At 33.7% G+C, this 13029-nt stretch overlaps 1 protein-coding gene across 1 annotated transcript in view; it reads right to left on the bottom strand.

The window, feature by feature from the left end:
• The window catches only part of Ptprz1 (protein tyrosine phosphatase receptor type Z1), a 170562-nt gene that overhangs the window by 15662 nt on the left and 141871 nt on the right, over positions 1–13029 (bottom strand). The window contains exons 15-21 of the mRNA XM_077796426.1: positions 11524–11615; positions 8612–8697; positions 5763–5783; positions 5486–5582; positions 3328–3410; positions 2003–2137; positions 934–1068 (exon numbers count right to left, since the gene is read on the bottom strand). Coding sequence (XP_077652552.1) covers positions 934–1068; positions 2003–2137; positions 3328–3410; positions 5486–5582; positions 5763–5783; positions 8612–8697; positions 11524–11615 — 649 coding nt within the window. The remainder of the gene's footprint in view (positions 1–933; positions 1069–2002; positions 2138–3327; positions 3411–5485; positions 5583–5762; positions 5784–8611; positions 8698–11523; positions 11616–13029) is intronic.

The following is a 13029-nucleotide window of genomic DNA, read 5'->3' as shown; positions in this document are numbered from 1 at the left end:
TTTTTAAAATTATTTGCAATTGATGAATAAAAATTGTATTAATTTATGTTACACAATGTAAACATGTTTTGAACTATATATACATTGTGAAATAGCTAAAAAGCTAATTAACATAGCATAACCACATATGCTTTTTGGTGAGAATACTTTAAATCTTCTATAGTAATTTTTAAGTATATAATACATCGTCATCACTTATAATCACTATATTATTCAACAGATCTTTTGAACTTATTCCTCCTATTATGGTTTGGATATCAGGCATCTCCTGAAAGCTCCTGTGTTAACATAGGAACATTCACAGGGGGAATGACTGGATTTTGAAAGCTGTAACCTAATCAGTCCATCCTACTTTGAATGGACTAATTAGGTGATAACTTTAGGCAGGTGGGGCATGGCTGGAGGAGGTCACTGGGGGCATGATCTGGAAGGTTTCATCTTCCCCGTGGACCCATTCTTCTCTCTCTGCTTTCTGACTAACATCAGTGGAGCTGTGTTCCTCCACCATGCCCTTCTGCCATGATGTTCTTTCTCACCTTGAGCCCAGAGTAATGGAATCTGCTGAGTAATGGAGTGAACCCCTGAAACCATGGTCCAAAATAAACCTTCTTCTCCTAAGTTACTCTTTTCAGGCATTTTGGTCACAGTGTCGAAAAGGTGACTAACTGAAATTAACTAACACTAACTGAAATTCTTATCCTAGGACCAACTTCTCCCCAGTTGACTTCTTAGACTCCACATATAAGCAAGATCACGTATTATTTGTTTTTCTGTGCCTGGCTATGTCACTTCATCTAAGTTGTCACAAATTACAGGATTCCGTTCTTTTTTGAAGCTGAACAGTAATTTATTGTTCTTATATACATATACACACCACATTTTCTTTACCCATTCATCTTTTGGAAAAGGTTTGGCCATCGTTTGTTGACTCACCTTTTTTATCTTTGTGTTTCTTAGAGTAAAATTTCTCACAGTGTAATAAGCAAGTACTTGAACATTCTTCTGATTAACCAGAAAGTTCCCGTATTCCTCACTACCCTCAGTAGGCCAGTACTGGTCACATTTTCTCTGCAACAGAGAAAAATGAAGATGCTACTTCACATTTCTACATTTCCAATGTTCAACATGAAAGTCACACCTGAAATAAGTAGAGGTTGGAGACAGCAACAGGAATGGCTCTCTTATTCATCTAAATGTTGTCTTTCCTTTCTAAGTGATTGCAAATTAGTTGTAGAGGTGAACAGGCAAAGACTCATAGAAAGGAAAGAGTGTTCAGATGATCTAGTCCAATTGACCCCTTTCATATAAGGAGAGTGAGGCCAGAGGTACTGAGTTATTACAGGGCCTTCACTCAAGCTCAGGTCCTGTGAATTAAAATCGATTTTACTATTTGTTGCTTTTCAATGGGTCATCATTACTATTTATCACAGTATGAAGAATGCTTTTAAGAAGCAGATAGGCACTTGTACTTCTTATTTTGAGACGTGTCTCTTTTTTTATTTGCTATTTGTTATTTTAATGATGAGTTTTTGAATTCTTTATCTATATTATGGGAATTAAATTAATCAAATTTTGGGCTGGGGATGTGGCTCAAGCGGTAGCGCGCTCGCCTGGCATGCGTACGGCCCGGGTTCGATCCTCAGCACCACATACAAACAAAGATGTTGTGTCTGCTGAGAATTAAAAAATAAATATTAAAAAATTTTCTCTCTCTCTCTTTAAAAAAATAGTTAATTAATTAATCAAATTACATTTTATGTATATATAAATAAATCACAAAGAAAATCAACATCCTATATAATATGTGCACCAGTAAAAATTTTAAAAAGAAGCAGATGGCTTGGTTCACAGTGTTGACCTATAATGCTAAGTTTTCCTTTAGCTGTTATACTTGTTAGAGGGAATCCTGATTAGCTTTCATAACTTTTGCTGCTTTCTAATGCTGAATCTGCTAAAACAAATTTAAATCTCTGGGAGATGACATCATAGATGATCCACTTACCCTTCCTTTCTCCACAAGGTTTGTTATCATGACAATCACTTCTACATTATGCTCCCATATCATTCTCCAGAAGTCTTCAGCTGTGGATTTCAGTGGCCCTTGGGCAGCTATGTAAGCCTTTGGTCTGTTGTAGCCCTGAAGAAACAAAGGATTAGTATTTCTTACTATCTGAATTGCATGCTATTTTAAACTGCAGAACACTTAAGTCATTAAGGTCAGTACCCTTTTTCTCTAACAGAAAACCATGAAAAAATAAATAAATATATTTGCAAAACTAGAGAAAGAAAGTTGATAATACTACCAAGGATAGTAATTCTTTCTGGACTCTAATTTCTATAAATCCTTTTTACTTCGGCACAAACTTAATTCCCTGCATCTTTACTCCAGGGGCACTTAACCCAAGTCTGATAATGACTAGAATATGGTTCTTAGCTGGGCCTGTTGAGGCCAGGCTGAACAATTTAGTGATACCCTGTATGAAAATAAAATAAAATAGGGTTGGGGAAATAGCTCAGTGTTAGAGTGCTTACCTAGCATGAGGGAGGAACTGGGTTTAATCTCCAGTACAGAAGAAAAAAAGCTAGTCTTAAATTGTGCTCTTTGAGATGTATTTCACAAAATGGGCCTCATTTGTCTACAAAGTTAAGAAAGCTTGAGTTGTGACCTCCTTCCTCTTCTTGGCAGTGCTGGGCAGGGCTAATCATTAATAGCTATCTGTGGCCAAGCACCCATCATTGAGCAAAATACTTAGCAAACATTAACCTAGTCCTTTATCTATGCAAAATGAAAGCACCATCCCTGATTTAGAGATGAGGTACTGAGTTATCTAGTGAATGGTCTATAGTCTCTGAAAAGTACCGGTTAGTTCAATGAAACTGAAGAGTACCCAAAATGATACAGGCTGATAACTGGTTTGATAACCATGTGTTTGCTTATTAGTCAGTACTACCATGGGATTTTTTTTTTCAGCTAGGATTTCTTGACCATCTACTATAGTATGCCAGGAGTTATGGGAAATTCAAAATAAGCACTAATCTTGTCCCTCACACTTGAGGAGTTATAAACCTCTCTTGAGTATACACAGTCTACCTTGAATGTACATTCTTGGCCTGAATTCCCTCCTTTCCCCAAAGATAAGTCAATTATAATAGAGTTTTTCAATCTGAAATCCTTTGTTACAGGATCTCTTCAAGTTATTTATAGATTATTTGTAATTTTTATTATATATCAAATAACATGTATTACACACTGGTACATGTGTTACATTATGGTATAATAAATTTAAGGTATAAATTTTCATAATGTTTCAAATCATACATGCTTACATCAACATAATTGGCATTGATGTAATCAGTCAGTTTTCCATCTTTTTCAGCAAGCTGTGCAAGCTTAACCCTGCTATGATCATCTGGAATAAAAAAAGAGAATAATTTCACTCAAGTATGGACTCCTCATCAGAATAAAGGCCATTTACATATGTGTCACAATTTATTTCACACAAAATCAGCACAAAAAATTAATTCATTTTAATAGGCTTTGGGAGGATACTGAAATGACAAAGATAACAAAGACAAACAGAAATCTCTGCTTTTAAGAAATGTCTAATGGAGTAAGCCCAGGACATACCAGGAGGCAACAAACAGGTGTTGGGAAAGAGGGGCGCTACCAAGGGGGATTCGAGGGAGAAACTGCTTTGCTGTGGATTGATAATAAAAGTTGTCACAGAGGTTGGAACTTGAAGTTGGCATCTAAGATAAATGACACAGGGGCTGTGAACAGTAGAGGGCCACTTGAGGAGAAAAAAGAGTAATGGAAACCTCAGAAAGCCAAGGAATGATGGCAGCAGAGGCCTCGGAACAGGAGGCTGAGGGAGGAAGGGTCAGTAGTGAAGGAAGCGGAGGGATCCCAGGGAGGGCCTGTGAAGGGTGACCACAAAAGCTCTTTCAAGGAAGAGTTGCAAAGAGGACTTCTATGAAAGGAGACAGAACAGTTGACTAGGGACAGAAGAAGTGGATCCAACCCTGCCATTTGAAAAGGGGTAAAAACCATGAAGTGAAACACAGCATAACTATGGTAATACACACATGTTGAAATGTTGAGTGTGGGATTAACTTCAGTTCTGTGGGGTGTGCAGGAGATATTTATTAGGAAAGGAAAATGTTACAGAAGGAAACTTAGTAGTGTCTACGAAATAAGAAGTAAATACAGATCAAACCATAACAAAGTACATTACTACAAAAAGTACAGTACCGACAGTAACAGTTCACAGTGGTAGAGAGCTTATGTGAAAATAGATGCCCAGCAATGGAAAGATGAATCTAGATGACAAGCTATACTTTGGTATTGGTTCCAATATTTTTAGAATTTTGAGTTTGGTTTTTTTTTTCATCTCTAAAACTGAATTGTTATTACTTACCTTTCCAGGTTGTTTAAGGGATTAAATGAAATAATATATTTATATTGCCAAGCAAACAATAGGTGTTCAACCAATGTTCATCTCTGTTCCTCTTAGTTACCTGGTGGGTATTTTCTATATAGCTCACAGAGGGAAGTCTAACAATTTTACCCTGAGAAGCAACCAAGTTTTATGTGCAGTCAGGAGAGTTGTTTTAGTTGAAGAAGACAAACATGCAGGAGAGTTCTCTACTAAAAATAAAAGTTGGTGTAAACCTGTGGAAATGAAGGTAGTGCCTATGCACACTATTTAAGAGAAAACACAATAATAAGAGGAGGCGGGTGCAGCCCTATAAGGATTCCAGAGCTAGAGTGGAAACAGAATTCAAATGGCCCAGCTGGGAATATAGTGCTCATTGAAGCTACGGAGGAGGGATAATAAATATGAAATTCAAAAGAAGGAGAGAGGTATAAAGCAAAATAAGAATGAACAAATGTAGAAAAGAAATTTTATAAGAAGATGAAAAAAGTGGTAATTTCATAGGAAAAAATTAGTACAATCATTAATGAAAAAACATCACAGACTTGCTTACTAAGCAGAGAGAACAACTAAGAAAGAGGAAGGAAGGAGTCAAAAGGGGGAATCTAATCAATCCTTTACAAGACCCCAGGAAGACAGGGAGGAAATAAATTAAGGTAGGAGTAAAAAAAAAAAAAGTGTAAAGAGAGTGTGATGTGTGATTTGTTTAGTAAGTTCACATAAAAGTGAATGTATCCAAATGAAAATAGGACCAGGGAGTATAAATAATGGCAGAAACCACAAGAAAGAGACATACAGCCCACAGGATCTGAAGAAAGGACCAAATTAAAATTTGAATGTGTTCAGTATAAAAGAAGCAGATGTCATTAATTGCAGGATGAATTTAAGTTGAAGTATAGAAAGAAGTCTATGTATTATTAAACATAACTCTTATTCCCCAAAAACAAAGGTCCCAAAGCAGCCACACTGATCTGCCCTCTGATGGCTTCGGCACACGGAGAGCACAGCAGTGTTGATGGCGAGGTCAGCCGAGTCAAGGATGTACTTACAGGCAACGATATTGATGTAGCGGTTCTTGTGTTTGTTGTCTGGGTGGTTGGAACTGTCTGCTGTGATACCTAAGTCAGCAGTACAGCTCTGCACTTCCTGTAAAAAATCGTATGTAAACCATTTCAACACATATTCTTTCCAACAAAGTGTCTTAAAATAAAATAAGGGACACAAAACAAAAAAATCTATCCGAAAAATTTTTATTTATTTATTTATTTATTTACATGTTACAACTATTTCTTGGCTAAAAGAAAATGCAGTGAAATAATGCCTTACCTGGTAAAACTCTTTCAGTGTCTAATGAGGGAATGAATGCCAAATAAGTAAAGAAATCAAATTCCACAGCACACGACAAATGAGAAAAAAAAGTGTTCATATTAGGTTTACAATGGAAAACTATGATCATGCAATAAATACATTCGTCACATAGTAACAAAACAAAATGTTTTAAACAGCAACATGCAAATCAAAATGTCTAACAATTTAGAACCTTAAAATTATGTGAAGGAAAAAAAATAGCATTTTTAAAAGGGAACATTGGTGTAGTATGAATTTTTTTAAATGCAGATGAGAACTACCACATACTCCATGACCCATTTTGTGAGAGTGATCGGATTTGCTAATAAACAAATAAAATTTATATTACTACCATAGCTCTATTTGAAACTCTGAATTTGTGATACTTTTTTTTTTCTTTTTGTGGCTTGAGTTGTTTTAAACAGTAAATAACTTCCTATTAGGTGGTTTGTAATACTATGACATTTTGAAACAAAATTTATATATCATTATTTCTGATATTTTTAATTAGCATATCTCCTCTATATTTAAAATTCGCTGGGTACATAAAAACTATTTCTGCTAATTTTTATTTAATGAATTAAAGAGCTTTTCAGAGATGTTTCCTATCTAAATACATTTGTTTAGAATTTATAGTTATTTAGTATTAAGATAACAAATGAAAACCTTATAAATTCTGAGAAAGTATATGACCCCACAATGAATCTGATTCATTAGGAAATGGCCCAGTATCTTTCCAAATTAGTTTTTAAAATCTCTTTTGCAGCAAGTTATCCTGAATGATTAAAAAAATTAAATATATAAACCACTTAAAAGGTGTAGAATCATTAGTTATTAAACAAATTATTAAGTTACTAAAAAGTTTTGTCAAATCAGACTGTAAGCTAAAAGCAATGAAATTAAAACAAATCTTTTAAAGTAAAAATATGAGGTTATTTTCTTAATTTAATTATTAATCACTTAATAATATTTAAAATGACTTTATAGTTGTGAAAAACTGATCTGCCTTTCTGTTTATGCTGTCACCAACTTAGATTATAAATTGTGTAATTTAGTTAGGATTGTTTTTAAACATTTGGAAGATTAGACTTATCTTTCACATATTTTTCCTGCTGTTATAATAATTTTATTGAATGTTAGCCCAATAATTTCTATCAGTTAACAGTGCAGTTAGCTTAGTTAACACTGAGTTAACACTGTACCACCAATAATCTCTGGTTTATGGTAAGAAAACAAATTGATGGTTTAAATACATAACTCTTTGTAGTATATCACTTCATTTCTATTTCTTTCTTTCTTTCTTTTTTTTTTTTTTTTTTTTTTTTTTTTTTTTTTTGGTTTGGTGGAGGTGAGGGGGGAATTGAACCCAGGAGTTCTTAACCACTGAGATACATCCCCATCACTTTTTATTTCTTATTTTAAGACAGGGTCTTGCTAAGTTGCTTAGGGCCTGGCTAAACTGCTGAAGCTGATTTTGAATTTACAATCCTCCTGCCTCTGCCTCTCCTCAATGTGATTAAAGGTCTGTACCTCGGGCCAGGCTCATTTGATTTCTTAAAGCTTTCTAACTTAAAGCATTTTCCTCTTCTAACAATGTCTTAATTGATGTGACTCCTGGGAAACAGTCCCACAGAGCAAATAGGAGAGCAGGGATGAGAGGAGAGTAGATCCTGTGATAACATCAGAGCTCAAGGCCCTTCTAAGAGGAAGGTCCACAGAGCATGTTGGGGGCAGGGCATGGGAAAGACACAAAGGCAGTTTTACTAGAGTGTTTCCTAGGGGGCGTGGCTCAGGGGAGGATGAGGATTGCTTGCTTGATGACAAGCATATTGGAAAGGGCATAAGATTTAAAACTACAGCCCTGGGTTTGAAATCCCATATTGCTACATATTGGTTGTTATTTAATTTCTATGGAGTTTGATTTCATTATAACATGAAGAGAAAGAATAATAACTCCCAGAACTGAGTGAAGCTTGAATATGGAGGCACCCAGTCGATGACATATTCAGCATGCTTACCTAGGGTTGCTTTCAATTTTTTTTGTGGTGGTTATTGTTAACTTTGTACTAATGACTCACTATTTTGAAAATCTACTAAATTGATATTTTAGTTGGTCATAATAAATTTCTCTACCCTTTCTATATAGGAGTATTTAATAGAATATCACTGAAAGAGTTTTCACTGATTATAAGGCTCAAATATATTTTAGAAATGCATATTTTCTTGAGAAGATGTGATTTTACTTTTTATAATAAGAGTTACATTTGCATTGGTGTAATGCTTACAATTAGGGATTTATATGAAGTTTAGCTGAAAAATCATGAAGTTTAGTAGTTTAGTATAATTTATATAATTTAGAAAATCAAAAAGAATCAATATTTTTTTATATTTTTATTTTTTTAGTTGTAGTTGGACACAATACCTTTATTCCATTCATTTATTTTTTATGTGGTGCTGAGGCTCAAACCCAGGGCCCCGCGCATGCTAGGCAGAGCGCTCTACCACTGAGCCACAATCCCAGCCCCAAGAATCAGTATTACTAATGCAGATTTTAAAAGGAATACTAAAGATCTGTACTTAATGGGAGAGAATTAGCAATGTTTTTGATTCTTCCACTAGTACAAATTGGCTTTTAAATGGAAAATCAATTTTCTAAATTATATGGTAACTACAAAACATCTCCTAAACACGTAAGTAACTATGGAACTAATATTTTCCCCAGAAGTGAAAATAGTTTCAGTGTCTTCAGGTCAAGAAATAGCTTACTGCTGAATCTTTTAAATTTACTATTTTCTATATTACTCAAAACAGAAATATTAAAATCATACCTCAAATTCTTCAGTAAACCCACTACTTGCATGTAAATCTGCAACATGCTTTGGAAAGTGCTTTATTGGAATTGCTCCAACATCATCTAAATGAATAATAATAATAATAAAAAAAACAATGTTAGGATAATTCAGAAGTGAATGTGTCTCTCATTAATGAAGTGCCTTCTGAAAGAACTTTAAAATTAAATTATTCTTATAATCACAAATAAATCTAAAGCAAAAATTTCCAATTTTATGTATATTTATCATCAATCATAACTTGCATTTTAGAAATCTGATTTGATCAGAAATATCTTCTATACATACTTGAAAGAGAAAACAATTTATTTTCACTGTTAATATATAAATAGCACCTAAGCTTCACTTCTTATCAGTGCACTCCCTCTCTTTATGGAAAATTATGTTTAACATGGTTGGGGATTATATGTAAATTCTGTGAAAAAAGATTCACAAAATAACTATATTTCCAATTTTAGTATAATGCAATTTCAGTTTCATAAAACTATACAATTATATAGTCAGATGATTAAATTTGAAAACTTTTTTCCTTCTCTCCATAAAAATATGTTTATGTGAGAAAATATTCATTAAGGATAATGTCAAAAACCTTTGGGACTTTTAATCTGTAAAATTTTAAGAACTGTAAGTTGAAATTATGCTATGTAAACAAAGTCATTGGATCTGTTAATTAATTGCGAAGGGGCTAAATTATTTTAACTGTCCGTTTTTTTTTTTCCTTTTCTCTTTATCTGGACAGACTTTCTGAGATTAAACATTACTAGTTCACTGTATGCAATATCACAAATAATTTCTCTGACAAGGAAACATCAAACACATTTCACAAGAAACAGTTATTTACATTAACAGATGTTCAGCATTTAGGCCATCTAATATTTTTAAGCTTCAGTTACCAAGAATTTGTTGATTTAAAAAAAAATTAGAATCCATCTGTTCTCTCTGTTAGATAAGTGGACTTGAATACTAAAACTGAATTATCCCATCAGGCTTAAGAAACACTAGACAAAGGTGCAATTCCACCTTCACACCTACAGAAGGATTTTGCCTGGAAGTAGCTTTTATAATTAGACAAGAAAACAGAAATAATTTGTCACACCTAAATCATTAGTTCCAGTGAATGTCCTTCAAATCCATTGATATTTCCTGCGCAGCCCACGTTTCACAAGCAAACTAGTTTTTATCATTAGTCAGGTATATTTGTAATTTTTTTTATTAATTGGCCTGAAAGCAAGTGAGAGCTACATATCTTTTAGCTTTCTGATTTCACCTGAAAAGTGAATATTCAGGTGACAAAGAGTGAATCCTGAGAGCTGAGTACGTGGAATGAGGACACTCCCTTGACCACTCCTCTTCTGACATTCAGAATGGAGATCTTGGATTTCCTCTACAAGGTCCTGATTTTAAAATGTTGCATTTTACTTGTTAATAATGAAATCTGTTGGACTTTGGATAATATTAGAGTTAATTTGCATACCTCATGCTGATGAGGTATGTAGAAGAGATACATTTGATAGTGAAGGAAGTGAATATAACTGATAACTGAAAGCTGTCAGTCTAACTGAAACCTGAATTCTAAAATATTAATGAAAAATTGTGCTATCTAAAATAAATATATAGTATTTTAGTATGAAACTAGAAAAACAGAAATAAAATAGTGGTGGTTGAAGACTCAGAGTTAAAAAAAAGGAAAACCAGAAACCCTTTTAAGACCTATGCTTATGAAGCAAAAACATATAAGAACATAAATAGTGTATACTCTACATAACAAATATATATATATATATATATATATATATATATATATATATAAGTAGAAAATATTTCTGCTTTTTTAAGTCACAAGATTTCAAAAGATAATATAAGGAAGAATTTGGGCCTTAGCAATAATTCAGGGAGCATCAGACTGTTTAAAAAGTAACTCCTCTAAAATGATCACATTCACAAATTTTTCCTTCTGTATCCTTGGTGTAGGGACTTCTTTGTCCCTATCTCATCCTTCACCCTCCAGTACATCTTCATAGTTACATACTTGCACAGAACTTGTTTTTCTTTAATTACCCCATTTCATTCTGGGATGTTATAAAGTGTTAAATAAGTGGCCAAGGTCTTACCATGTGAACTCTGGGTTTAAGGGACATCTTAATCAAAAGGGACCTGGGTAATTTTGAATACTGTTTTCCAGGTAAATTCTGGTGAAGATATTTAGTAACTTCCCAAATATTCAACTGTTCAACATTGAGAAAAAAATGTAAGTGTCTCAAGCAAATATATATATATATATATATATAATATGTGTGTGTGTGTATACATATGTGTATATATATATATCTGTATGTGTATATGTATATATATATCAGTATATATGTATATATAGTATATATTATGCTTTTTTTGGGTTTTTGGCTTTTTTTCTACCACTACAACCACCATTTTATAATTTTTTTCTATGTAGTTAACAGGTATTTTCTCATACAGACAAGTGATCAGAAAGGAGCTACGTTTCAGCCTTATTTTTGTTATTTCCTCCTATCCACATTTACTGCACTGACTTAGTCTGACCTTTCTTACTGAGGTTTCCATAAAAGTAATGAAAATGAGTGACAGCATTATTTTTAACTAATATCTTATTGCTATAAATGCTTGTTTTTAATATATCACATTACAATACTTAAAAAATATTTTCTTCTATCTGTATGGTTAAGAATGTTTAAAATGAATAAAACAGGTTATAAATCATGATACATGATATAGTAAATATTCTGGGGAACACAAGTAATAACTAATCTACATTAAAGCTATTGGCAAAGCATGCCAATGAAAGCAAATCTTCCAACACTGTGCTTTTCATTCAGCACCTAGTGGCTACTCATGGTCACACCTAAAGCCATTACCTGAAATTGGAAAGATAGGTGTTGGAGGTGTAGATATTACTCGAGGGGAAGTACTGTCCTCTAAATAAAAGTGTGCAGTCTGGAAGCATTTTCTGAAAAGATAAGAAAGCAATTTATACTACTAGCTGCACAGATAACAAGACTATTTCTGAGCTTCTTGAAAATTATTATGGAAATATCCAGATGAAAACAAAAGTAGACATATGCCCAGAAGAGCAATCGCTGGGTCTATATATGTTTTCAAAAACAAAAAAACAAACCACAGAATATTAAAGAATTTAGTACAAATATCCAAATTTATCTTAGTTTTATCTATATCAGACTCAGAAGAGCAAGCAGCTAACGGACATGCTGAGAGCAGAAAAGGCGTTTGAAGGGTAGCAGGAACCAAATAGTACTTTGCTAATATAGGAAACATCAATGCTCTACAAACTATGTATCCCACTATTGCTAGAACCCAAAGTGTCTCACTCTGGAAAGGACCAGAGTAGAGAAGAATGTCCAAATCTATCTTCTTCAACAAAGTGACCACGTCCTTCTGAGGATATTCAGCTGCTAGCAACAGATAGCAATCCATGATCATGTAGAAATGAAACTGCATAGGGTAAGGTGATGTTTGATGACAAAAGAAGGCAACTCTATACTGTATGAGAATGCAGAAATGGCAGAACTTAAGTGAGGAAAGAATGAGCACAAAGATGAAAACAAAGGTGATTTTATTTCTGCTAGATGCTATTCTTGATGAGGGTTTTGAGAATGAATAACCTTGGAATCAATAATAAGGATGACCTACAACATCACCCAAATCTATTTTCATTCAGATAAGAAGAGTAACATCTGGTAAGAACACAGTATGAACTATTCAGAAAAGCAAAGAACCAACTGCAGCAGCAGTTGGTATAAAGTAATATGAACCATTCTTCATTTAAGAAATTTAGCTAATTAAAATGTCAACGACACTCCAATCTGATTTTTTTTATTTATTTGAAATGTTACTCATGAATGATTAACTTTAAATAACTATCTGTTTGAGTATAAATGCAATGTCAATCTCACTTTCCATTTTAGATAAAGCCAGAATTTTTTTTTTTTAAATTTTAAAGGATGTCTTGCTATCAGGCTAGCCTGGAACTCAGTCTGCCAAGCAGCTGGGAGTATAGGGGTATGCCACCATGCCTGGCTCAGTTTCTTGTTTGTTTATTTATTTAATGGAATTGAGCATTAAATTCTAGGCCTCTATTATGCTATAAAAACACTCTACCACTGGGTCACATCTGCAATCTTCTATTAAATTTTGAGACAGAGTCTCACTAAGTATCCAGGCTGGCCTTGAATTTGAGATCCTTCTATCTCAGCCTCCAGAGTATCTGAGATTACAAGTTCACTTTCCATTTTAAAATCTTTAAGCTATGGGGTTGGGGGTTGTAGTTCAGCGATAGAGTGCTTGCCTCACTTGTGTGAGGTACTGGGTTTGATCCTCAGCACCCCATAAAAATAAAAAAAAAG

The sequence above is a fragment of the Urocitellus parryii genome, chromosome 3 (assembly GCF_045843805.1).
Source record: "Urocitellus parryii isolate mUroPar1 chromosome 3, mUroPar1.hap1, whole genome shotgun sequence".
Taxonomy (NCBI): domain Eukaryota; kingdom Metazoa; phylum Chordata; class Mammalia; order Rodentia; family Sciuridae; genus Urocitellus; species Urocitellus parryii.
The sequence above is the reverse complement of the archived record's forward strand: the minus strand, read 5'-3'. Positions and strand labels throughout refer to the sequence as shown.